Source organism: Ctenopharyngodon idella, chromosome 4 (genome assembly GCF_019924925.1).
Source record: "Ctenopharyngodon idella isolate HZGC_01 chromosome 4, HZGC01, whole genome shotgun sequence".
Lineage (NCBI taxonomy): Eukaryota > Metazoa > Chordata > Actinopteri > Cypriniformes > Xenocyprididae > Ctenopharyngodon > Ctenopharyngodon idella.
Window position 1 is genome coordinate 12286682 of NC_067223.1, and position 27988 is coordinate 12314669.

General features: G+C 38.2%; 1 protein-coding gene across 18 annotated transcripts; it reads right to left on the reverse strand.

Annotated features, from left to right (window-relative positions):
* Positions 1 to 458: 458 nt before the first annotated feature.
* lta4h (leukotriene A4 hydrolase) lies at positions 459 to 27988 on the reverse strand. 18 transcript variants are annotated; one of them, XM_051892411.1, is made up of 29 exons: positions 27740 to 27988; positions 26696 to 26826; positions 25766 to 25886; positions 22580 to 22648; positions 22339 to 22443; positions 22197 to 22249; positions 21633 to 21705; positions 19727 to 19867; positions 19313 to 19336; positions 19130 to 19200; positions 18846 to 18957; positions 18410 to 18554; positions 18067 to 18170; positions 17664 to 17734; positions 17386 to 17440; positions 16580 to 16675; positions 14228 to 14310; positions 14038 to 14142; positions 5472 to 6422; positions 5135 to 5314; positions 4798 to 4892; positions 4567 to 4634; positions 4096 to 4178; positions 1835 to 4031; positions 1498 to 1592; positions 1263 to 1330; positions 1091 to 1191; positions 769 to 851; positions 459 to 693 (listed from the first exon to the last, which is right to left on the reverse strand). In XM_051892411.1, exons 1-19 carry the CDS (start codon positions 27893 to 27895, stop codon positions 6302 to 6304), a joined length of 1836 nt encoding a protein of 611 aa, XP_051748371.1. In that variant the 5' UTR covers positions 27896 to 27988; the 3' UTR covers positions 459 to 693; positions 769 to 851; positions 1091 to 1191; positions 1263 to 1330; positions 1498 to 1592; positions 1835 to 4031; positions 4096 to 4178; positions 4567 to 4634; positions 4798 to 4892; positions 5135 to 5314; positions 5472 to 6301. The 18 variants fall into 18 exon arrangements, with proteins under 18 accessions (XP_051748371.1, XP_051748370.1, XP_051748372.1 ...); XM_051892410.1 differs by having other exon boundaries at positions 1083 to 1191; XM_051892412.1 differs by lacking the exon at positions 1091 to 1191 and adding an exon at positions 4406 to 4515.

The window sequence follows — 27988 nt, forward strand, 5'->3', positions numbered from 1 at the left end:
TATTGCCTATGTTACATTGTTGGCATTATATCTATCAAAAGGGCCCAAACACCAGGACTCAGTGTGAAAGTCACAGTGGTGTGAGCAGTTAAACACGTTCTCTGGTGACGAGACTGTGATAGAGGCTTGGGTTCAAATCCCACTATTGCCTACTTTACATTCTTGGCATTATATCCAACAAAGTGGCCCAAACTCCCAACTTCAACATGGAAGTCACAGTGGTGCGAGTGGCTAAACACATGCTTTCATGCGACGAGACTATGATAGAGGCATGGGTTCAAATCCCACTATTGCCTATATTACATTGTTGGTATTATATCCAACAAAGTGGCCCAAATGCCAGAACTCCGTGCGAAAGTCACAGTGGCACAAGTGGCTAAACACATGTTCTCTGGTGGTGAGACTGCGATGGAGGCTTGGGTTCAAATCCCCCCTCAATCATGACAGTCACACATCTGAAAGCTTTAACTAGTTTATTGTAAATCACAGGTCAGGATAACAGTGAAATATAAGTTCCTGCACATATTCAGACAAGAGATCTGTGGCTCACAGGTTAAGAGCGCTGCCTCACGGGTTCAGAGGTTGCTGGTTTGATCCCAGCCAGATCTCAGCGATATGAAGGTGTGGTGTGAGTGAGAAGGTGCAGGGGATCATGGGGTCTCCCCTAAGCTCCAGCAGGGGTTATGCTTTTGCCTGCAAAAAAATTAATTAGCTGTGTAAAAAAAAAAAAGAAAAGAAAAGAAAAGAAAAGAAAAAAAGAAGTCTTACCCATCCATGAGCAGATGTCCATCATTACAGCGAATGTCTGTCCACACGTCTCTGGGTGTAACGCTCCAAACACATCTCTTATTCTGTAGGGCAAAGACATAAAGACATTATGCTATTTTGTATCCCTAAATTAATTTAAAAGTTAGTCTAAATAATGTTTAATAAATGTAAATTGACTACATAAATTCAATTCCTAAAGCTGTGCAGTGTCAGATTACAGACTATATTATATTTCAGTAATATTGTATCAATAATAATCTTTGCTTCAATATACTCTTCATCGTAATTTAGTTCTGATGATGCTATTAAATTACTTTCATACATCTCCACAATATGAGTGAATGGTGTGTGCATGAAGGGGCGGGGGTGAGTCGGGTCCCCCATTAATCCCGGCACGATGTCCAGCAGCGGTTATGCTTTTGCCTGAAAAAAATTAAATTAGCTGTAAAAAAAACAAAAAACAAAAAAAAAAAAACAATCATTAGAAGCCTTACCTGTGCATGAGCAGATGTCCATCATTACAGCCCCGGTATGATGTCCAGCAGCGGTTATGCTTTTCTGCCTGAAAAAAAAAAAATAGCTGTATAAAAATTTTCAACCTCCGTCCCTTCCCCACTTACTTAGGTTACCATCATTTGCTTTTCAAAGGGGCGACCCCTCAAAAAGAAAATGATAATAACCTACACATTTACAAGCCAACAACAAACATTCACATATTACAAGCCTTACCTGTCCAGCAGCAGAAGTCCATCATTACAGGCAATGTCTGTCCACACTTCCTACAGCTCTGCTTCTGATGACTGGGTGTCCAAACATCCCTTATTCTGTAGGATACAGACACAATAAACACAGACATTACTCCATATTCTATCTAAAACATCAGATTTTAAAAGTTAGTCACCATTTTAAACAACAAGATTTAGGTTAAAGACACCATGAAAATGAAACTGACAAGCCCTGCTGTGACATCAACAGAACGATGTATCAGTACAAACACAATCATACAAAACAAGGATCGCTGTATCATTTTACTAGAGAAATTCAGTTTATGTGTAAAGTTACTTACCGGGGAGTTAAATGACACTCGATTCCCGCATTTTATCGCACTGTGTGTCGGTTTATTTGCTGGAATATGTGCAGTTGTGTGATAGCTGTCATCTGCACGTGTTGTAGCGACTGTCGTCAAGCGTCATTGTTGTCAAGGACCCAAAGGTGTCGCGCTGACAGTGAAACACGCTTACGCCGCCTAGTGGAGCGGATGGTAAACTGCGCTTCAGTTTCTGTCTTTCTGCTTTCAGTACTGTTGTGCCAAGCTAGTGTTCTGGGTAAGTGAATTTGTGGCCTGGTTGAGAGTTCTGAGATTTAATTTTCACATATTTGAAAACTAATCTATGCTTTGTCAGGATCTGTGTCAGATCAGCTCTCATCTGATGGGGTAAGACAGATAAAATGATCTGCTGAAAGTCACAGGTCTCAAGCGTAAACACAACACACGTGACGAAAGATCCGAGATTCTTTTACTTTGTTTGTGTCAAGTGTATTTGTTTTTATCTGTTTTAAGTTATATTTATCACCGTTTGTTCACAGTTTAACAAATGATATAACGACTAAAGATTTAATGTTTAAAAACAGTTTTTTACTCATTAATATAACGAACACGCATTTCAAAGTTTCAGATCAGTGTTTCAGCGCCGTCTTGTGGACAATAAGTGTATCTGCATGAACATAAAACTATATAGTATGTATCATGTACTTATTAAATCTAATTTACTGAAAGAAAAATATAGCCATCAGGCTATGCTAAATATTCTGGTTTATTTATTTTATTATTATTTATTTATATATTATATTATTTTATTACAGGTTTCCACCAACAGACTCAGTGAGGGGATCTTCTGTGTCTCTGATGAGGAGGAGGTGAATCTAGAGTCCTCTGAGATCAGTGTGTCTCCCCCTTGTGGACGATAAGTGTATCTGCATTAATATATGAAAACAGCAGTCGGAGGACAGAAATAAAGCAGGGCTGTCTGTCTAATCCTGCTCCTGTTGAGCCACTTTCCTGAGTTTAGCTTCAACCTCATTAAAAACACCTGAAGCAGCTAATCAAGGTCTTCAGCTTTACTAGAAACTTCCAGGCAGGTGTGTTGATCTCTGTGTTTCTAATTCATATAAAATCTATTTACTTGAATAAACAAATGCTGTTTACTAGTCATGTGTGTGTTTTCAGTTTGAGTTTGACATGTAAAGAATGAATAAAGTTCTTCTGATTGTGTGTAAATTTGGTCTTTGGTAATTTTCTGTTACTTATGTGAAGTTGTTGGCATTATATCCAACAAAGTGGCCCAAGACAGTTTCCAAATACAAACTGAACACATAAAGCTCAGTGTCTTTAGACAGAGGCTTGTGATTTAAACAAGGTGTCCTGTGTTCAAATCCCACCAAGTTGGTATAATAATTAATGTTGTAGCTTAATTTAAAATATAAATGTCCCTTAAAAACCTACCTGGCTCAGGTGATAAAACGTTGTGCTTTAATCGTGGCGATCCAAGTTCAAATCCTATTATTGCCTGTTACATTTTTGGCATTATATCTAACAAAGGGCCCAAACACCAAAGCTCAGTGTGAAAGTCACAGTGGTGTGAGCGGTTAAACACATTCTCTGGTGATGAGACTGTGATGGAGGCTTGGGCTCAAATCCCACTATTGCCTACTTTACATTGTTGGTATTATATCCAACAAAGTGGCCCAAAGTCCTAACTTCAACACGAAAGTCACAGTGGCGCGAGTGGCTAAACACGTGATTTCACGTGACGAGACTATGATAGAGGCATGGGTTCAAGTCCCACTATTGCCTATATTACATTGTTGGCATTATATCTAAGAAAACAGCCCAAATGCCAGAACTCAGTGCGAAAGTCACAGTGGCACAAGTGGCTAAACACATGTTCTCTGGTGGTGAGACTGCGATGGAGGCTTGGGTTCAAATCCCCCCTCAATCATGACAGTCACACATCTGAAAGCTTTAACTAGTTTATTGTAAATCACAGGTCAGGATAACAGTGAAATATAAGTTCCTGCACATGTTCAGACAAGAGATCTGTGGCTCACAGGTTAAGAGCGCTGCCTCACGGGTTCAGAGGTTGCTGGTTTGATCCCAGCCAGATCTCAGCGATATGAAGGTGTGGTGTGAGTGAGAAGGTGCAGGGGATCATGGGGTCTCCCCTAAGCTCCAGCACGATGTCCAGCAGGGGTTATGCTTTTGCCTGCAAAAAAATTAATTAGCTGTGTAAAAAAAAAAAAAAAAGAAAAGAAAAAAAGAAGTCTTACCCATCCATGAGCAGATGTCCATCATTACAGCGAATGTCTGTCCACACGTCTCTGGGTGTAACGCTCCAAACACATCTCTTATTCTGTAGGGCAAAGACATAAAGACATTATGCTATTTTGTATCCCTAAATTAATTTAAAAGTCTAAATAATGTTTAATAAATGTAAATTGACTACATAAATTCAATTCCTAAAGCTGTGCAGTGTCAGATTACAGACTATATTATATTTCAGTAATATTGTATCAATAATAATCTTTGCTTCAATATACTCTTCATCGTAATTTAGTTCTGATGATGCTATTAAATTACTTTCATACATCTCCACAATATGAGTGAATGGTGTGTGCATGAAGGGGCGGGGGTGAGTCGGGTCCCCCCCTTAATCCCGGGATGATGCCCAGCAGCGGTTATGCTTTTGCCTGAAAAAAATTAAATTAGCTGTAAAAAAAAACAATCATTAGAAGCCTTACCTGTGCATGAGCAGATGTCCATCATTACAGCCCCGGTACGATGTCCAGCAGCGGTTATGCTTTTCTGCCTGAAAAAAATTAGCTGTATAAAAATTTTCAACCTCCGTCCCATCCCCACTTACTTAGGTTACCATCATTTGCTTTTCAAAGGGGCGACCCCTCAAAAAGAAAATGATAATAACCTACACATTTACAAGCCAACAACAAACATTCACACATTACAAGCCTTACCTGTCCAGCAGCAGAAGTCCATCATTACAGGCAATGTCTGTCCACACTTCCTACAGCTCTGCTTCTGATGACTGGGTGTCCAAACATCCCTTATTCTGTAGGATACAGACATAATAAACACACATTAGTCCATATTCTATATCTAAAACATCAGATTTGACAAGTTAGTCACCATTTTAAACAACAAGATTTAGATTAAAGACACCATGAAAATGAAACTGACAAGCCCTGCTGTGACATCAACAGAACGATGTATCAGTACAAACACAATCATACAAAACAAGGATCGCTGTATCATTTTACTAGAGAAATTTAGTTTATGTGTAAAGTTACTAACCAGGGAGTTAAATGACACTCGATTCCCGCATTTTATCGCACTGTGTGTCGGTTTATTTGCTGGAATATGTGCAGTTGTGTGATAGCTGCCATCTGCACGTGTTGTAGCGACTGTCGTCAAGCGTCATTGTTGTCAAGGACCCAAAGGTGTCGCGCTGACAGTGAAACACGCTTACGCCGCCTAGTGGAGCGGATGAAAACAGCAAGATTTTTAATGTTGAGTTCAATGATTACAAACTGAAATACAATTTTTTAGTTCTATATAGTATGAATGTGTGTAGTATGAATGTAATCTGGATGTACTACATTCGCAATGTTGCCCTTATCATGTGACCTACCAGTGTCAGTTGCGTTGCTTCACCGCCATTCACAAATCCTCTCCCGTGTCCTCGTGGGATAGTAAAGTGTCCATTGTATACATACTTCAGAATCTCGCCAGAAGAAGTAGGTCATCCGTGTACTTTTTGCCTACTCTTTTATGAGTACTGTGAATTTGGACATACTTCTTTTGTCACATACTTTTTTTTTTGCCTAGGGAAATATGCGATTTTGGATGCAGCCAACTTTAGTTATCTGCACCTGAAACTTTGCACAAGGTCTTTAGGATTGTTGGACTAAATCATTTCAGAATACACATTTGATGTCAGCATCTTCTGTTTATCATTTGTTCCACCAAGGATTCCTTAAAAGACACAAAATAAACCAAGAATCCCCTGAAGAATTGTCCAAAAACTAAGAAATGTGCAACCTAAAAGACAGTTTCAAAAGAAAAACATACGCATGTTGAGCATATGTACATATGAAATACATACATTTATGTGCCATGCCATGCACCTTATTCTGTATATTTATTGGACAAAAGAGTAAAAATTTCTTGTACACAAGTTTATTACAGAACATTGCTTTTGAATTATCATATGAAGGGATATAGTGGATCCTTCATACCAAGATATGCTAATTTTTTTAACACTAAACTGCATGATACTGAAACAAGTGTTTTTGTTCTAAGCCCTGAGACTGAAACCTCCATCAAGACATGGCCAATGAAGAGAGAAACATTCTGCACATTAATTCATTTGCTAAAGTTGTGAGATGCAGGCTTGCATCCAAGCACTAAGCTGAAGCACAGAAATACTGCCTGCACATAAGGAGGTCAGAAAGCAGCATTTTAGCCATCAATTTTCAGATCTTTGGCCACCAGCATCGCTGTGACAGGGTGCAGTGCTCCACGGTGCTCCTTAAAAGTCTTCACTGCCTCGTCGCTGTACTTGGAGAAGTTGTAAACTTCCCTAAAAGAGAGAGAGAGAGAGAGAAAAGGAGGTCAGCAAGTGCACACTAGGATTTTGAAATGGTCTTGAAGAGCTCTGGAATTAAAAACAGAAGTTTGTATGGTCAAAGACAATGAAGTGTTTGGTTGCTCACGGCAGAAAGGAAATTACAAAACTCTCTGTAACATCCTGTTCATTTTTTTTTCTTTTGCTACATTTTCAACATGTGACCCCATTAATTGTTGTTGCTGTTATTGGTCCAATCATAGACTGCTCAGAACAAGTTTATGAGTTTACTTAAAGAGCGGGCGAGTGAATTTCATTCTGCCCTGTTCGGTAGCCATCTTCAGTGCCAGGGGAACGGTTTCCTCCCAATGTGCCCTCACACAGACACGCAACCACCTGCGTAAACAAATAATTTGACATGAAACACTGAAAAACTGTACGTACTAATCAGATAATTCAAAGAAACAGGTCGGCTGCTTACCTGAAGCGAACCTCTGCATTTTTAACACTGTTCAACTGGTAGACCTCCTGCATCTTCTTCACATGGGACAGAGGAAGGGGATCCTGATACAGGCAATACATGGAGGAAACAGACAGACGCATTTCAAAACAATTCTGCTTTCTGTTCTGTCTTTTGATCTGAAGTGCTGACTGTGTTTGATTTGGTACAGCATTACTTAAGTCTGCATCATATATATATATATATATATATATATATATATATATACCATTCAAAAATTTTAGATCGGTAAGATTTTTTTATGTTTTTAAAAGACGTCTCTTCTGCTCAAAATACAGCAAAAACTTTAATATTGTGAAATATTTTGGGGTTAGTACGATTTTTTATTTTTTTTAAAGGAAAAAAGAAATGACTTCTTTTATTCAGCAAGGATGCATTAAATTGATCAAAAGTAAAAATAAAGACAAAATATTACAACAGCTTTTCAACACTGATATTTAGAAGTGTTTCTTGAGCAGCAAATCAACATATTAGAATGATTTCTGAAGGATCATGTGACACTGAAGACTGGAGCAATGATGCTGAAAATTCAGCTTTGATCACAGGACTACATTACATTTTAAAATTTCAATTACATTTCCAAGTTCAATTCGCACACACAAAAATATGTTGGGCTTCCATGTTTTTTTGGACATTCCATAGACAATCATTTTTATACTGTACAAACTGATTTCAAGTATTGCTATTCATGTGGGCACACACACACACACACACACACACACAAACAAACATCCAAACGTGTGCTCCAGTGCTCACTGTGGTTTGACGGGAGGCATTCCTGGAGTGTGCATCCATGCATTCCAGTCCACTTTATTCAAGATGTCCACCTGACAAAGAGACAAATATACATTTACACAGTACATGGAGCACAAAACAATTTACTGTATTGATAGTACATAAGAGATGGCATGAACAACAGTTAAAATAACTAAAAAAATCATTTAAACTGGAAGAGGAGAAAGTGTTTTGTGTGTGTACCTGGACCTCCCAACAGTTCCTCCAGATGATAAAGCAGAGCGAATCCTTTCTCATAGGGCACAGAGGAGAAGGCTTCATCCGTGTCCACCTCATGCAAATTTGGGACCAGGTTTGTAAGGACATTAGTCGCCTCAAACTGTTTCACCTTCAAAACGACACAATAATGACTTACTTTAGCATTAAATTGCAACAGGAAGTTGCCAAAAAGACATTTATATATTTATCTTATGTCTCAAAAACATAATTGCAAGGTCAAAAATATAGTCAACGCAGCACATAAATGCAAAGCAATTTGCATGACTTTTTTTTTTTTTTTTCACACATTTTGTTCATCAGCCATAATTTCCTGTGAGGATCAGATAACAGATAACAGCGGTATTTCTGTGGGATGTCTATCTGCATTTGCTGAGAACACATTTCTCGGTTTTTCTGTATGTGTGACTCACAGATTCTTGAAGTTCAGTAGTATCATAGTTTTTATTCATATGTTTTAGACATATTATAGTCAGAGAGGGTACTGTCAAGCTTAACAACCCCATCACATAAAAATAAGATGGAAAATTATTATTTTTCAACGTTTTATTTAATCCATAAGTATGTGTACTTATTTCATTGCTGCCATATATGGTCTACTCTCCTACACTACAAGAGGAGCAGTGGCCATTTTGTGCAAAAAAACCTTAACCCCGTCATATATCTATATATTTCTCATTGTTTCGGGGTTGAAAGTTTGTGGCAGGGTTGAGTTTTTCACCTCATTCACCTCATAAAATAGTCATGGTTTCAGTAAAGATATACTTACCAAAATCATGATAACTCATAATTTTGTTATAAATAGAATATTTGATGTAATGTGTCCATTTAAACAAGTATCATGTGTCAGAAATGGCAGCCACATCAGCAGCAGAAAGACTGTTTTGCATGCAGATATGTTGACCCAGAAAGAAAGGCACAATATGAGAGAGAGACAAAATTAAAAACATAAAATTGAAGGCAATGGCTCCCTTCAAACCTGTTGCAGTCTTTAACTATTCTCAACTATTTTTGGGGGGAAAAAATAGGGAAGACAATTAAAAATAAAGGCATTTCTTGATTGTTATGAGGGACACATGAGCTGATGTTTGTTTTGTGTAAAATCCATTTTGTTCATTACTGGGTTGAGAATAAAAGGTGTTTAAATCTGAAAAGAAAAAAAAAAAAACTGAAAATAATAAAAGGTCTTTAATGCCTGAGGTGGGAAAATATGACTTGTTGGAGGTTTGATGTGTATAATGATGTGGGGTAATTGGAAAATTAATTATATGTAGTTTAAAAAAAAAAAAAAAAAATCCAGGATGAAATATTACCAAATCCCAGGAATGACCTATTTATTGTTTGAATTTTGTAATAAAATTGACAGAATTTGAAACTTTGTTTTATATTAAAAGTAACCTGCTCTCTCTTGTCTGTTGGTCTCTTTGCTTCGCGATTTTTTACTGCGTGGCAAAATGGATGTGTGAGAGCATGAGAAAAGTGTCAATTGCGTGCGTCTCACACTGAATGCGTGAGAGTTGACAGCCCTGGTAAAGAAACACACACTTCTAATGAAGGAAACACTTGGTAATGATAAGTTTATTTATCTAGTGAAGGTTTATCTATATGGTAGATCTATCAATGATAATGTCAAGTGGGTTGTGGAATGAAGTAACTCTTGATAAAAGATTTTTTGTAATAACATAGTGGTTTGTACTGCAAGATTGCACAAAAATGGTATTTCAAGCAAATTCAACCCAAACCACACATCTTAGCATGCACATGCAGGCTGGTTGTGGACAGTTGAGAGAGGGCGAGGAGGTGTTTGTACACTTTAACGAAAACCCTTGATGTCTGTCACCAGCAAGGCCGTTGTACGTAAACGTATGCTGGATGTTTGTAAGCTAATGACCAGCTAAGGACCAGCATAAACCAGCTCAAACCAGCTAAGGACCAGCATAAACCAGCTCAAACCAGCTTCCGTGGTTCAAAACATACCTAACCAGCATATGCTGTTTTTTTCAACAGGGATATGTACTGGTGAGTGACATTAAATGCCTGTCACTTTGCTGTCAACTGCAGAATCTGTACTTTCATGCCACTGTGATCAAGCGTCATTGTTCATCATAGACGTATAAAATACATAGACACCTCATTGGCCGCTGGATTGTATGTCAACAGCGCCACCATATTAGTCTGGGCAACTTGCCATAACTCTCATAAGGCCCTGTCCCAAATGGCACCCTAAACACTTGCGGTCTTCCTTGACTGTCAGGAAGAAGTGCGGGCTCTGCAAAAGTGCGCATTGAGAGTGCATCTCAACTGCAAAGGGGGTGCTCATAAACACCCTTTTGAAACCTAAAATGACAAATGGGACATCCTGTGGTCTCATGGACTTAACGAACCGCCAACAAATGGTGCAGTCATTGTAAGTCCACAAGACCATCAAATGAGACAACCTACAGTCTCATGGACTTAAACCACCAACGAACAGGGCAGCCATTGTAAGTCCACATATGAATGCTGTGTCCCAATTCAAAGGCTGCATCCTTTGAAGGACTCGAATTTCAAAAGCGATGCCTTCGAAGGCCGTGAAGGTCAGACTGAGAGTTGTTAAATGGGATGGTCTAGCCTACGGAGGACTGTTCTTGTCGCCTAGCAATTGTGACAGCTGCTGTTGACAAGCGGCGGTAATGTTTGTACAGGACTTTTTTTCTTATATTATTTTTACATTTGTATCATTAGATTATATACATTAGATTATTCAAGTAAGTAGAACCCAATACTTATGTTTAAAAGTGTAATTCGTCAATTTCTCTAAAAAAAAATCCTGTCGTCACCAACTCTGTCACAACTCTGTCCAGAGAGAATAAGGTCAATTCTGTGGGCTGTAAGGCATTTTCAGGTTGGCCGCACTCAGCACCACATTGCTCTCTTGAGACTCTTGGGGAAGCTCACAGCAGCATCAACAGTAGTACCACTGGGACTGTTGTGGCTCAGACCATTCCAACAATGGCTAATTCAAAAACGTCTGTGTGCAGTACAAGACAAAAATGCACAAAAATCAGAGTCACACATCACTGCATGCGAGCCCTAGCACCTTGGTCACAGGAGTTTCTCCTCAGAGGAGTACCATTGGGACCTCCACCTGTACAGTGGGAGGTCAAACGGATGGCTGCCAGTCTTCTCGAATGGGGGTCAACCTGCTGTCCCTTCGGGCAGTCTATCTCTCAGGTCGACTCAATCAGACTGTAGACTCTCTGTCACATGGCAGGGAGATCGGACTGTACACCTAGAAGTGATGCAAATGATATAGAGGACGAATGGGACCGCAGCGGTAGATGTGTTCGCAGACAGTCAAACGTCTCACTGCCCTCTTTGGTTTTCCCTAATGGACAAATCAGGATCTCTGGGTCTGGATGCATTAGCCCACGACTGGCCAGACATGACACTATATGCTTTCCCCCCGTTACCACTGATTTGGAGGACTCTGTCTTGTGTGCGCCACTGTGGTCAACGTCTTTCACTGACAACTGGACCACCTTATCATCTGCCAAACAGACCAGACCTACTGAGTCAGCTAGAAGGAAGAGTTAGGCACCCACATCCAGATCGATTGAAACTGTAGGTGTGGCCACTGGGCCCACCAGGCCTCTCTTGGAGTGTTCAGAGAGGGCCAGGGACACTGTTTTGAATGTCTGTGGAACATCTACACGAAAGTTGTATGCTCGTAAATAGAAAGTGTCCTCTCACTGGTGTTCTAGCCGTGATGTTGATCCATTACACTGCTCAGTGAGATGCATTTTAATTTTTTTGCAACATATTTTGGAACTGGGGTGTTCTACAACCACACTAAAAGTGTATGTGGCAGCTTTAGCAGCTCACCGATCAGAGTTTAGTGACTCTTCACTTGGGTATCACCGGCAGATTGTTGCCTTCCTGAAAGGAGCTAATTGTCTAAATCAGAGGTCTCCAAACTTGGTCCTGGAGAGTTTAGCTCCAACCAGCTCCAGCACACCTGCTTGAAAGTTTCTAGTGAGACCTTGATTAGCTGGCTCAGGTGTGTTTAATTGGGGTTGGAGCTAAACTTTGCAGGACAGTGCCCTCCAGGATCGGGTTTGGAGACCTCTGGTCTCTGTCCTCTACGGGGTGTGCGGAGTCCGACATGAGACTTGGGTATGGTTCTCAAATCCCTGTGTCACCCCCCATTTGAGCCATTGTTAGAGTCAGACATTAAATGGCTGTCATTTAAGACTGAATTTCTCGTGGTCATTACATCATTGTGGCCCAATCCAGCATTTCTACCCAAGATCACATTTTATTAACCAGCCTATTGTGTTCGCTGCTCTGCCAGCAGATCAAGCTGAAATACGTTTGGAGCTATGTCTGGTTAGGTCTTTGAGGGCTTACGTTGATAAGACAGCAGCCTGGTGTAAGACTGATCACTTGTTTGTTTGTTTTAGGTGATGTATGTAGAGATGCTGCGCTTTCTAAACAGAGACTGGCGCACTGGGTGACGCAGGTAATTTTGGCAACATCTTGGGCAACATTCAGAAGAGTGTCGCTTTCTGAAATTTGTGCTTCAGTAACTTGGGGGTCAGCCTGCACGTTTTCACGTTTCTACAGATTGAACGTGACTCCCTTGCCAGTGGTGTGCGCTGCAGTGCTTTCTGCTTGCACGTACATTTTGCAAGGGGACTCCATGTGACTGCATAAGTATTCATCTTTCACTAGTGCTTTCAGCACTGCCTCTGGCAGTCTGGAGCGAAAGGAAATAGAAGCCTGGTTACGAACATAACTGTGGTTCTATGACTAAGTGGAAGACCACCAGAGTCTCTGGTCACTCTGCATCTAGGGATCAAGTTGACGTGTTAAGGGGTTATTATAGCTGAAGACACATCATGAGTATTGAGAAGCACTCCCAATGGTCTTGTAAGTCCCAATTTGTAAGTCCACAAGTGCATATGAAGTGTGCCATTTGGGACAGGGCCTTTAGCTCCAACTTTGGCTAATTGCACCTGAAACAACTAATCAAGGTTTTTAGGATTGTTGGACTAAATCATTTCAAAATGCGTATTTGATGTCAGCATCTTCTGTTTATCATTTTTTTCCACCAAAAATTCCTTATAAGACACAAAATAAACCAAGAATCCCCTGAAGAATTGTCCAAAAAGGCTACCTTATGAACTACTTCTGCCCATTGAAATGTGCAACTTAAAGTCCATTTCAAAAGAAAAACATACGCATGTTGAGCATATGTACATATGAAATACATACATTTAGGTGTCATGCACCTTATTCAGTATCAACATGATTTTTATTGGAGAAAAGAATAGAAATTTCTTGTACACATGAGTTTATTACAGAACATTACTTTTGAATTATCATATAAAGGGATATAGTGGATCATTCATACCAAGAAATGCTTTTTTTTAACACTAAACTGCATGATACTGAAACTCCTCATTTTTTGTTCTAAGCCCTGAGACTGAAACCTCCAAGACATTAAAAAGCCAAGCTTTGGCCAATGAGAGAAACATTCTGCACATTAATTCATTTGCTAAAGTTGTGAGATGCAGGCTTGCATCCAAGCACTAAGCTGAAGCACAGAAATACTGCCTGCACATAAGGAGGTCAGAAAGCAGCATTTTAGCCATCAATTTTCAGATCTTTGGCCACCAGCATCGCTGTGACAGGGTGCAGTGCTCCACGGTGCTCCTTAAAAGTCTTCACTGCCTCGTCGCTGTACTTGGAGAAGTTGTAAACTTCCCTAAAAGAGAGAGAGAGAGAGAGAGAGAGAGAGAGAGAGAGAGAGAGAGAGAGAGAGAGAGAGAGAGAGAGAGAGAGAGAGAGAGAGAGAGAGAGAGAGAGAGAGGTCAGCAAGTGCACACTAGGACTTTGAAATGGTCTTGAAGAGCTCTGGAATTAAAAACAGAAGTTTGCAGGGTCAAAGACAATGAAGTGTTTGGTTGCTCATGGCAGCAAGGAAATTACAAAACTCTCTGTAACATCCTGTTCATTTTTTTTTCTTTTGCTACATTTTCAACATGTGACCCCATTAATTGTTGTTGCTGTTATTGGTCCAATCATAGACTGCTCAGAACAAGTTAATGAGTTTACTTAAAGAGCGGGCGAGTGAATTTCATTCTGCCCTGTTCGGTAGCCATCTTCAGTGCCAGGGGAACGGCTTCCTCCCAATGTGCCCTCACACAGACACGCAACCACCTGCGTAAACAAATAATTTGACATGAAACACTGAAAAACTGTACGTACTAATCAGATAATTCAAAGAAACAGGTCGGCTGCTTACCTGAAGCGAACCTCTGCATTTTTAACACTGTTCAACTGGTAGACCTCCTGCATCTTCTTCACATGGGACAGAGGAAGGGGCTCCTGATACAGGCAATACATGGAGGAAATAAATGGACATTTCAAGACTACTTCTGCTTTCTGTTCCTCTGTCTTTTGATATGAAGTGCTGAATGTGTTTGATTTGGTACAGCATTATTTAAGTCTGCATCAATATACTGGGGCATTACAGACTAAATTAGATCTTTAAAATGTAATTAAAAAACTTAAATATAAAAAAAAACAAAAAAACATATATATAAAAAACAAATTAAAAACTAAACCATATTTACAATAAAAATGCAAACTGTTGTTGCTTGTGCAAAACTCACCAAGTGCTATTGCTGTGCAAAGCAAAAAAAATGCAAAAGAAGTGCTGCACGGTCTTGGTGCTCTTTGGGTGCAAGGGATAGTTCAACTCGTAAAATTAAGAGTGGTCCAAGGCACTCGAATCTTATGGAGAACTTGTTTAAAAAGCCTTTATTTCATCATGGCTAAATGTTAAAACAGGTGACAAGTGCACAGTAACAAAGTAACAAACACCACTCACACCCTGACAAAGGCAAAATCAGCCGCAAGGTGAAGGTGTGCAGACTGTGCACTTGTCAGTTGTTTTAATATTTAGCTATTGCTATGCAGTCTATAAATATATAAACAGACACATTTCAAAAATAATTCTGCTTTCTGTTCCTCTATGTCTGTTTATCTGCAGTGCTGAATGTGTTTGATTTGGTACAGCATTATTTAAGTCTGCATCAACATACTGGGGCATTACAGACTAAATTAGATCTTTGAAATGTAATTAAATAATTAAAAATGAATATTAAATTTAAATATATTAAATATTTTATATATTTAAATATATATTATATATATATAAAAAGTGAAATGTGAACTGTTGTTGCTTGTGCAAAAGTCACTAAGTGCTATTGCTATGCAGACTGTATATACAGTTGCAAGAAAAAGTATGTGAACCACTTGCAGAATCTGTGAAAATGTGAATAATTTTAACAAAATAAGAGAGATCATACAAAATGCATGTTATTTTTTATTTAGTACTGTCCTGAGTAAGATATTTTACATAAAATATGTTTACATATAATCCACAAGACAAAAAAATAGCTGAATTTATTAAAATAACTAAGTTCAAAAGTTTGTGAACCATTGATTCTTAATTCTGTGTGTGGTTACCTGGATGATCTACGACTGTTTTTTTTGTTTTGTGATGGTTGTTTATGAGTCTCTTGTTTGTTCTGAGCAGTAAAACTGAGCTCTGTTCTTCAGAAAAAATCTCCAGGTCCTGCAGATTCTTCAGTTTTCCACCATCTTTTGCATATTTGAACCCTTTACAGCAGTGACTGAATGATTTTGAGATATGTCTTTTCACACTGAGGACAACTGAGGGACTCAAACACAACTATTAAAAAAGGTTCAAACATTCACTGATGCTCTAGAAGGAAACACGATGCATTAAGAGCCGGAGGGTAAAAACTTTTTGAATTCGAAGATCAAGGTAAATTGTACTTATTTGTCTTTCGGGAAACATGCAAGTATCTTCTGTTGCTTCTGAAGGGCAGTACTAAATGAAAAAAATTGATATTTAAACGAAATAAGAAAAATTTGGACATCTTCATCCTGTTCAAAAGTTTTCACCCCCCGACTCTCAATACATTGTGTTTCCTTCTAGAGCATCAGTGATTGTTTGAACCTTTTTTAATAGTTGTGTTTGAGTCCCTCAGTTGTCCTCAGTGTGAAAAGATGGATCTCAAAGTCATTCAGTCACTGCTGGAAAGGGTCCAAATATGCAAAAAATGCTGGAAAACTGAAGAATCTGCAGGACCTGGAGGAATTTTTCTGAAGAACAGAGCTCAGTTTAACTGCTCAGGACAAACAAGGGACTCTTGAACAACCATCACAAAACAAAAAAAAACAGTCGTAGATCATTCAGGTAACCACACAGAGTATTAAGAATCAATGGTTCACATACTTTTGAATGGGCTAATTTTAATAAATTCCGCTATTTTTTTGTCTTATGGATTATATGTAAACATCTTTTATGCAAAATATCTTACTCAGGACAGTACTAAATAAAAAATAACATGCATTTTGTATGATCTCTCTTATTTTGTCAAAATTGTTCACATTTTCACAGATTCTGCAAGTGGTTCACATACTTTTTCTTGCAACTGTGTATTATATATATATATATATAAAATCTCATGTTTACATAAAAGAATGCAAACAAACTCACAAACCCAAGACAAAACAGGCCTATGCCAATGGGATTTTTCACCCGTTTTAACTTATTTAGTACCTCTTGGAGCAACAAAGCCACAAACTCAATGAGCTGAGGAGAGTTTAATTGTTTCACATCTGCCTCAGTGAAACTCGTAAGATCCTCTTCTTTTGCCTAAAAATGCACAAACATACAGAGAAAGAAGAAGAGAGGGGTTAGTCTTAATCTCTGTGAAATTTAGAGAAGCTTGAAAACTGTGAAAGGCATTGGTGTAGTTTAAAGTTAGGGTAGGCAATGCTGTTCATAAACACTTTTTGTTATACTGGTTGAAACTCTCTTCACATCCTGATAATCAATAATAGAAGTGGTCTAAATATAAAAAATAAATAAATTAAAAAAAAGTATATATGTCTTCTGCGGATGTCTCAGGACCAAAAATGCAATGATAGGATGTCCTACCTGCCAGTCAACATGTATTTCCATACCCCCAAAACAACTATCTTATGCTGCGTTCACACCATAACTACTGTAATTACGCGATGACAACCCGTGACGTTCTACTTGGAGCCGGTCACGTCCTCAGAATTATGCGTTTCTTTGGAAACACTATCAACACCAAAATTAATCTGCAGCAGTCAGGTGGTATAAGTCAGAGCTCAAAGTTGTTTACATTCATTATTATTGTAATGTTATGTGCTTTGAGACAGCTTGATCTGTCTCTCGTGATGCTTTGCAGACTCTGCACTGGCTTCATGTGTTTTGGAGGAGGCGTGGCTTTGAAAACACCCTGAATGGAGGGTGGGACGTTATGCTTTCAAAGCTCGCTTGTTATTGCTAGCCTTTCCGAAGTTGCCCACCCTACCTTTAACAGGAGAAAGACTCACCTTCACCCATTTCTGGCACAGAGCAGTGCAGGCATCGGCCATAGTGGTGTCATACCTGTGCACAAAAGAGGCCAATTTCAATTCAAATCGCACACACAAACATATGTTGGGCTACCATGTTTTTTGGGGACATTCCATAGACAATGATTTTTATACTGTACAAACTGATTTCTCCAGGGGATATTGTGTGCTAACAACATAGGGAATAGCTGAACCACACACACACACACACACACACACACACACACACACACACACACACGTGCTTCAGTGCTCACTGTGGTTTGACGGGAGGCATTCCTGGAGTGTGCATCCATGCATTCCAGTCCACTTTATTCAAGATGTCCACCTGACAAAGAGACAAATAGATACATTTACACAGTACATGGAGCACAAAACAATTTACTGTATTGATAGTACATAAGAGATGGCATGAACAACAATTAAAATAACTAAAAAATCCTAAAGAAAAAGAAAAGCTATTGGGATTTTAATCATAATTTTGTAATCCAACAGTAAGAAAATATATTATTTTTTTAACATCTAATTGAATTTTATTTGATTTTCACAGGATATTAGTTTGATTTCATCATGAATGGTTCCAACTGATGAGACAAAATCTTTTTGACAAAAATGATGCATGTATATGTATATTCAAGTACATAATGTATTAGTTCTCACCTTGTCTTTGAAGTAAGTGAACAGATAGTTCTTCCATTCCTCTGTAGTTACACTGCCATAGGCAAACAGCTGAATGTAGGACTTTACGAATCCCATGAAGATCTCTACAATAAAAGGCAGAGAAAGCATGCCTTTCCTTTTATCTGTTTGTATAGTTTTATATTTTATTTATTATTACTGGTTGTGTATAATGAACCTTTATAATAATTTAATAAAGATTATAATAAAATGTGAAGGATTTCAATTCTGCAGCAGAATTACAAAAACAGCAATGTTTTGAAAGCCGCAGTGTTAACTCTCGGCACATTAAACTGGAAGAGGAGAAAGTGTTTTGTGTGTGTACCTGGACCTCCCAACAGTTCCTCCAGATGATAAAGCAGAGCGAATCCTTTCTCATAGGGCACAGAGGAGAAGGCTTCATCCGTGTCCACCTCATGCAGATTTGGGACCAGGTTTGTGAGGACATTAGTCGCCCCAAACTGTTTCACCTACAAAATGATACAACAGTGACTTACTTTACCAATAAATTGCAACAGGAAGTTGCCAGACAGACATTTATCTTATGTCTCAAAACCATAATCACAATGTCAAAAATATAGTTGACGCAGCACATGCATGCAAAGCAATTTTTTTTTTTTTTTTTTCACACATTTTGTTCATCAGCCATAATTTCCTGTGAGGGTCAGATAACAGCAGATCACAATATTTCCGTGGGATGTCTATCTGCATATGCCGAGAACACGTTATTATTTCTCGTTTTTTCTGTATGTATGACTTACAGACTCTTGAAGTTCTTTCCATCCTCCGATGCCTTTAAACTGCCTGAGCTGTTCACTCTCCATACACCTGGCAATCATTCTCTCAATATACACTGTATGACCCTCATTCAACCTGCAGAGAAACAGTTTACTTGTTACAGTTAAAGGGTCATATGTTATAGAAAACAAGATCTATGGAACAATGTCCAATCATTACAACCAAAATCACTGAAGGTGGAGCCTGTGTGCCTATTTTGCATAATCTGATCTGCATATTCAGGGAAAGCTCAATGTGTCGGACTGACCAGAAATGCTCCCAGGTCTTATTGGTCACCAGGTTCCCAGTCCAGCTGTGGGAAATCTCATGAGCAATGACCTGCAGCAAAACCATAAGCACAGAGGATATTCAGATAAGTGGTTTAGAACAAATGCTCATTAACCTAAAAATGGTTTTAATCACTCTTTGTAAATGCACACAACTGACTTACTCCAGCGAGGGACCTGTCTCCAGCCTGAAAAAAGAGCACAAGAAAACAACTGATGTTACAAAAACCTATGTTACAAAAAACTTTTATAACATTATAAATGTTTTTATTGTCACTTTTAATCATTTTAATGTGTCATTGCTGAATAATTATTAAAAAAAAAAATCTTACTGTCCCAAACTTTTGAACAATAGTGCATACAATATTTTAACACATTTCTCTCTGTTTTATAAACTTCTTGTGCAGACGAAGTAGAAGTGGACACCATGCAGCATCCTTATAGTCTGTGGTTGACAACCTGTGACTTTCAGTTTGTGAATGTGGCTTTGCATATCTGTGTAAATGCATCTACTATCTGCAGAAGTCTAGAAAGGTATAAGTGCATACAGTATTTGTATGAAGGGGAATTATACAGACCAGTACAGTGGGGGTGACAAATGTGAGGCAGGGATTCTCCATGCCCCCATATGGAAAAGATGGAGGCAGCACCAGGACATCATACTGGCCCCACACATACGGCCCTGCCAGACTCTCAGCCGTCTTCAACATGGTCTCAGTCTAACGAAGCAAAAGAGTAAAAAGTGTTATCTTCGTCTGTTAGCCACATCACATAGCAAAGGAAAGCCATGTGTGGTTATGGTGTAAGTAGATAGTGAGTGCCTTAATAAGCCGAAAATTAATGTGGTCATGTTAACACTTTAAAAGGTGCAGTGTGTTATTTCTGAGAAACGTTGTTAAAATTTTGAAATAAACCCCCCAATAATGCTTCATGAAAAATAAAGCAAAGTTGATGAGTGAACGACACGAAAGAACAAACAAAGTGAACATACAGTACACAAGAGTATACAAGCAAGAGTTTGTTGTTAGTCGCCAGCAGCTCCTACAACAACATAATATTTTGGTTCTATGAAACAACAAAACCAATGTTACTCACATATGGAGCAGAAACAAAACAACCTCTGCGTCCATTTCCAGGCCTTCCCTCTTAGGTCTCTCTAGCGCTGGAAAGCTTTCCTAATATTAATGTGGGTCCTAAAGCTCTTGCTTGATCATAACCCTTCTTTTTCAAGTGATATTCCTCTGATCTTTTCTCTTTTGTAATGTCTCTCAGCTATTTCTCTTTCTACAGTCTTTCTTCAAATCTCCCTCTCCCTTCCCCCATCATGAGTGGATACGCCCCCTACTGCTGATTGGCTACAAGTGTGTTGTGGTGCTCAGTCTCATCCACTTCCAAAGTTTCTCAGAAATTGCTTACTGCACCTTTAACCCATTTTGTTTATTGGAGTAAATTCATAAACGGCTTAAAGGATTAGTTCACCCAAAAATTAAAATTCTGTCACTAATTACTCACCTTCATGTCGTTCCAAACCCGTAAGACCTTCGTTCATCCTCGGAACACAAATTAAGATATTTAGGCATCTGACTCATCCATAGAAATTATGAAATTATGAACCACTGCAGTCACATGGACTATTTTAACAAAGTCTTTAGTACCTTTCTGGACATTGAAAGTGGTGGTTAAATTGCTGTCTATGGAGGAGTCAGAGAGCTCTCGGATTTCATCAAAAATATCTTAATTTTGTGTTCCGAAAATGAATGAAAGTCTTACAGGTGTGGAACGATATGAGGGCGAGTAATTTTTTCGAGTGAACCAACCCTTTAAGCATACACTAATCAACACTGCGAGATTACCCCCATTTCAGCTGGCATGTAAACACCTTAACCTGCATTCTGTCAGCTTATTGAAGTGCGCATGTGTGATATGTTACAGGAAAGTAGCCTTACTGCGTATTTAGGTGCTACCAGACAGCATCTCAACCTCTGAATCCCAAAAAATGTTAGTATGAGCAGCCGAAGTAGAAGTGGTTCAGTCAAAATACTGCTTATTTAACCTCACATCTCACATAACAAATGGTGTACTTGCTCTCAGATACATGAATAATTAGGTTTACCAGGGAATACTTTTAATAAAGTCTTGTGAATGCGGTTTAATTGCCTTGCTGTGTTATTGGTTCGCATGTAAACCAGAACAATGAGTTATCAGCATATTGGTGTGCATGTAAACATGCTCAATGTGTTTATCACAATCTCCCTATGTTCTGAAAACTCAGTCTAGCACAGGGGTGTCCAAACTCGGTCCTGGAGGGCCAGTGTCCTGAACAGTTTAGCTCTAACTTGCCTCAATACACCTGTCTGGAAGTTTCTAGTATGCCTAGCAAGACCTTGATTAGCTGTTCAGGTGTGTTTAATTGAGGATGGAGCTCTCCAGGAGCAGGATTGGACACCTCTGGTCTAGCACACCAAAACCGAATCTTCATCTCACCTCTGAAAACTCAAACGTTGCCTCATTCACATATTCCTTCTCAGACCAAACTCTGGACCGGGGACCGATTTCCCTGAAAGCCACAAGCAATGATTATTTACACCTGATATGGAAGGCGTGCACATAAATCTTAAATGTAAAAACAGAGAAGTTATGAATCGCTGAATAAGAAAAAAAAAAAAAAAAAAGAGTGTGATTTCTGCAAGCCACAGGCTGGTGTGATGTTCTTCTCATGAGTAAAAAAAAAAAAGAAACACTCGTTTGCCACATTGCAAATGGCCACATTCAAGTCATCTTATAATGTAGATAAAGGTTTACTACACCAAATTCCACCCTTTTATGGCCCTTAAAATTGTACCTTACTGTACCTTTAAGACATCTTTATGTAAATGGCCTCTTATGATTGGCTAAACTCTTTGGATGTGAAATAAGTAACAACAGTCACAACTAAATGCTGAGCACTAAATATGTAAACGTGGTGGTCATATGCAAATAGAAGCATGGTTGTGACATCATGACAAAAAAGAAAGAAGCTGAGAGGAAGAACAAAAGGAAAAGGATCACCTGCTTTCCAAAGCACCAACTACAAGGGCAATGAGGTAAGATGGCATAGGGACCTGCAAGAAAGAAAAATTGATATATATTTTGTGATGTACTTTCATTTGGAAACCAACTCACCATTGGGAAGAGAGGAAGAGACACTGACCGGCTGTCTGAAGCGATAGATGACTCGGCTGCTGTCGCTTGGATCCGGCTCCTGACCATCACGCAATGCACTCATCAAAGCCACCAGCTCTTTGGGGACAGACACCTGAGACACAGTACAATATTGAAAAACCAATTACCAAAAACCAGTGTTACCGGCAGAACAACTGTGGATTTTAATTAGTATGATTTTCCTTTCAGTTTAGCATTGTTTAGCACTTTGAGCTATTCATGTATGTTACCTGGGCATAGTAAGTGTGCTTCACTGATGGAGTGTCCTGACAAGGCACCATGGTCCTACAGTGAGTGGCCTGATTTGAATAGAAACAGAGTACATGAAAATGGAAAACAAGCACACAATGGTTTAAAACTGAACATTTGTGATTGCGGTGAAGGTTTCTGGAATAGAACCCAAAAAAGGGAAAATCCCATGTAGTTTACTTATAAACTGACAACCAAAACCATAAAATATCATATGAAAAGTCTGGAATGTTTTAGGACTAAAATATTATTTAAAACAATGTTATTTTAGTATCACTGAGATGCTATTATAATATTTTGAAATATATGTTTATATTTTCCATTTTCCAAAGTTTTAGTGATTTTAATGTGCGTTTTTGTTTTTTGTAAAATATGTGCATAGTTTTTATTCATTTTTATTTCAGTTTTAGTTTTATGGGGTTTTTTTTATTTCAAGTAACTAATGTTTTTTTGATGGTTTTGATGTTTTTTTCAAAACAATGTTTTTTAATCAAACAAACACTTAGTGGTGTTAAGTTTAAAATGATAGATCTACCAATGATAATGTCAGATGTCAGAATGAAGTAGCTCTTGATATACTGATAAGCTGGTGAAGAAGAAGCACGCTGTATGGCAAGATTGCACAAATGATAATATTTCAAGGAAATGGATTACTTGCACTGAGCTTTATGGCACACTTCTGTTTTGAAATAGAACTTATTTATTTCTGGTTATGTATATTTTCAATGTCAACTAGTTGATTAAACGCCAACCAACATGAAGTTTTAACCCGACCAAAGCGGATCTGAGAAAGCAGCGGCTGGTAAACATACATACTTTATGTGATTATTTCACCACAGGGTGAAAAAAAACTAGTGACCACTATGCAGAAGCAGTAGCAGTTTTAACATTGAGTGACATAGCATCTGATGCACAGAAGCCAACGGCACATGTTGTGCTTAGTGACACATCCGGTGACACATCCATCTTCACTGGCATGTGTCACTTAAAACTTGTGATATGTGCCAGTGGCATGTACCACTGACACCGTTGCGAAACACTGACATTGACGTCGTGGAACGTGTCGCTGAATGTTGTGACTGTAAACCTTTATTTTTGCATGATGCTGCACGCATGCCGATAAGTGTCTTTAATATTTTAATATTGGCTTTAATATTTCAATTTCTTCCAAAAAGAGTAGAAAAAAAAAAAAAAAAAAAAAAATGTATTCTTGAAAATCATTTGTTACTTATCCAAAAAGGATAAGTATAAAATGCTGAAATACTAGCAGTCTTCTTTATTTATACAAGTACAAAAAAGTGCTCAGTGCAATGCGTTATTTGCAGTGACCCATGATAGATTTATTTAGCGTCTTTCCAAGAATTAGCAGTTTGCGACTTGCGTGATAAACTACATAGCACTGGTTTTACAAAACATGCGTCTATTATGCCCCTTTTCACAAGATGTAATATAAGTCTCTGGTGTCCCCAGAATGTGTCTGTAAAGTTTCAGCTCAAAATACCCCACAGATCATTTATTATAGCTTGTCTAATTTGCCCCTATTTGGGTATGAGCAAAAACACACCATTTTTGTGTGTCCCTTTAAATGCAAATGAGCTGCTGCTCCCAGCCCGCTTTCCAGAAGAGGGCAGAGCTTTAACTGCTCACGCTTCGGTTGCTCAACAACAACAAAGTTGGAGAATCTCACGCAGTCAAAATGAGGATTGTCAGTAACGGTGTTCAGCCTTACATTGTTAAACCGGAGTCGGACACTGATGGAGAGACTCAGGAAGAAGTTACAACTTTTAGAATGCATCTGGACATTTCTGAATGGTTAGTGGATAAATTTATGCAGTTGTGGAGTTGATTCAACTCATTGACTAGCATGTGCCGTCATGTTAATCTTTTGTGCAAATCCTGTATGGACGCCCACTATACATAGCATACCTGTTTGCCAAACAGAGCCATACACACCAGGCTAACGTTTATGATTGCTATCAAATGCTGTGAATGGTCTAATTTTTTCTCCAAAATTTTGCTCGGACAGAAACGCTCCTTTTTTAGCAATCGAGCTTGTCAGGGTAATCTTGCAGGGTATCCAAGCTAATGAGACTCTAAATAGTGTTCTGTGCTCGTCTGTGCAGCCAATGACAGAACAGTTAGCATGCTTTGCTCAAACTTTTGCCATGGCATTATAACTGGTACACCATTGTCGCTTGCAAAAAAAAATGGCGGCGCCGTGGGTGGAAACGTGCAGATTAAGGGGCGGTAATATTATAATAAGATCCCCTTCCTACGTCACAAGGGGAGCGAAATCTGAGCGGCTCGCTTTTTCACATGCTTCCAGAGAAAGGCTTGCCAAAACAAAGTCACTGGGTTGGTAGATGCACTGGGTACCTGATTATAGCACTTAAACACGGAAAAATTCAGATTTTCATGATATGTCCCCTTTAATATTAAAACCGCTCTCTGCTGAAGTGTGCGAGACCTGATGAATAAGATCAGTACGAAACTTTATTTATTTGTATTAAATATTTTAATCACTATTCTGTCATTTTTCATTGTCAATCATTTCACTGTATGTAATTTATACATTAATGCCAAAATTATTAAATAATATTAAAAGTACTAGTGCTGTCATTCTCCTCTATGCTGTGTGCATTACTGTTTAAGATTAATTAAGTACTTAATTGTTGTAATACTAAATATTTAATACATTTATTTAAGGTACGTACCGTGCATTCATTCATTCTACTATTTTAAAAGACTGGAATAAGAGCGCCAACGTGTGCAGCAATCCTTTTTATCAGGCAAACTCAACAGGTTTGAAATATGATCAGTAAGAGCAAAACACTGTTAAATGAGAATACGAGCACTAGACTGCAAAAGGTTAGTGGGGAAATATATTTCATTATTATTCAGAATGCACAGCTGGAAAGAAAATATGTTTATAGGAGCATTTCAGCAGGTTCAAGATATTAATTCATGTTGACGCAGAGAACAGGATTCATTGTTGTAATCAATTGACAGCCATAAAACGTAGTAATAATCTGCATTCTGAGTAACTGTCTGAACACGTTGAAACTCCCGAGTATACGGAAGTAGTTGTGTGGTTCAGGTGCTACTTGCACATCTTCACATGCACATGCAGGCTGGTTGTGGACAGTTGAGAGAGGGCGAGGAGGTACCTGGCACTGGCTGAAAATGTATGGATGTTTCTTCCCAGCAGTCTGTTTGGGGGTCAGCCACTGCAGAGCTCTGGCACTAGGAGACGTCTCATATTCAATCTCCACAATCACGTGCTGCCCACTAAAACGCATAGATAATTGCAATACAAATTAAAATGATGATGAAAAACTTTGTGCTGAAATTAATAGGGCTGTCAAAGTGAATATGATAACATTCAAGAATAATTATATACATTTTAAGCCATTAAAAACAGTAACTGACTGCAGGCTAATTGCAAATATTATATTATAAATAAGTATATATATATATATATATATATATATAGCCTTTTTTGTGGTAATATAATTTAATTTACTTAAATATTAAAGATTTAAATATTAATTACATAATAATTCCATTTTTTTTCCCTTTTAGCTCACAATGCTGAAACACACAAGGCTATCCAAGTTAATATGAGAACATTTAAGCTTAATTATATACATTTTAAGCCATTAAAAACAGTTATTGGCTGCAGGAAGGTTGCTGCAGGCTAATTGCAAATACCACACACACACATATACATACATACATACATACACACATATATATATATATATATATATATATATATATATATATATATATATATATATACACACACACACACACACACACATATACATATATATATTTATATGTGTGTGTGTGTGTGTGTGTGTGTATATATGCATTTGATTTTGATTTCTTTCCTTAAAAGATTAACTAAATTAATAAAATTTAAATTTAAACTGAATGCACTAAATTAATTCTTTGCATTTTTTGTATTAATATAATTTAATTTAATTCAAAATAATTTAAATATTAATTATATAATAATTCAATATTTTTTTTCCTTTAAGAAAGAAAAACTAACAGGAAACTCTTAGTACAGAACAAGTTTGTGGCTTTACCGGGACAGTTCAAAAGGCAGGGTGATCTCCAAAGGGGATCCTTTAAATTTATGTTTAGCCCCCAATGCAAACTGTGCAGCCTGGCCATTTGCAGAAACCTTAAAGATCTTCAGGTCATTTGAATCCAGAGTCTAGAAAGAAAGAGAGGGAGAGAACACAGAATATATGCCTTTATCTGTCAAAATCTGACATTTAATGATATAATAACACAAACTGTCCATTTACTGTCTGCTAACACGACACTTGAATATTATACCTGTATATATGCTTCTGTAAACTATATTTCAACGAACAGGCATGCTTTATGGCATTTGATATTGTGCATGTCTCATCTTGTCAAAACAAGCCATGGAAATCATTTGTCATATTTGTTTGGACTGTACACCTATAAAACGCAAAGCAGTTATGCAAATTTATTTTGATCTGAAATCTTCTGACAAGTTGCACCAGTCTGTAAAGCTCAGGTAAAAAGTCCATCAGTGTGATCTGACAGCTCCTGAAATCAAAGTTCAGATCAGGTGCAGTAAACCAGGTACACAGTCCGTGACTAATACACCTTATTAATGATGATGAGATATATTTGACATAATTGGCAATATATGACAAATCAAAGCAGCATATGCGCATGCATTTACAAAAGATGATGGTTGAATGAACGTATCAAATTCATAAAACAAGAAACTTTGAATGCAAGTTATCAGGTTACGTTACGGATATCATCATTACTGTATCAAGTTCAGGTAAATATGTAACCTAGTCCTGTTCTACAGCTGAAACTACTGTTACTGTATGACAGGCAGTTTAAAAGACTAACCTCTATTTTTAAATTACTAGTATTACTAAATCAGTAGCAACTAGCATCTTTTTCATTTTGACTAGTAAAAATCTGTTAGATAATCTACTTAATCAGAATAAATCAAAGCAACAAATCGTGAAAGCATACAGCACACTGAATCTTACTCATGCAGATGTGTGTATGTGACCTGTAGTGATTAAGTCAAGCAAACACAATGACAGATTTGATTAATAAAATGAAAACTGTACCAGAGAAGAGAATTTATCCTCCAGAACTTCCACAGTCAGGGCGACTTTGCCTTTGAGCACATGCCTGTCAAAGTCAACATGGTAAATAAGATTTAAGTGCTTGGTAGAGCACTTGGAGATAGAAGAGAACGAGCTGGGGTCTGACACAGAAGTCATGGCTGAGACAGAGAACAGTCAGCTCGCGCTGCGAAAGGATTTTAACCCACACACACAGTCACGTGACACCGGCTGCATTATCGGCGTTGTAGT

What these genes read in the sequence shown, in the direction of transcription:
- lta4h (XM_051892428.1), bottom strand. Translation starts at nt 27,895, where the DNA reads ATGACTTCTGTGTCAGACCCCAGCTCGTTCTCTTCTATCTCCAAGTGC. An exon ending in GTTGGTGCTTTGGAAAGCAG is followed by an intron (nt 21,706 to 22,196) that starts GTGATCCTTTTC and finishes TGTGGCTTTCAG; the next exon opens with GGAAATCGGTCCCCGGTCCA. An exon ending in GAGACAGGTCCCTCGCTGGA is followed by an intron (nt 19,201 to 19,312) that starts GTAAGTCAGTTG and finishes GTTTTGCTGCAG; the next exon opens with GTCATTGCTCATGAGATTTC.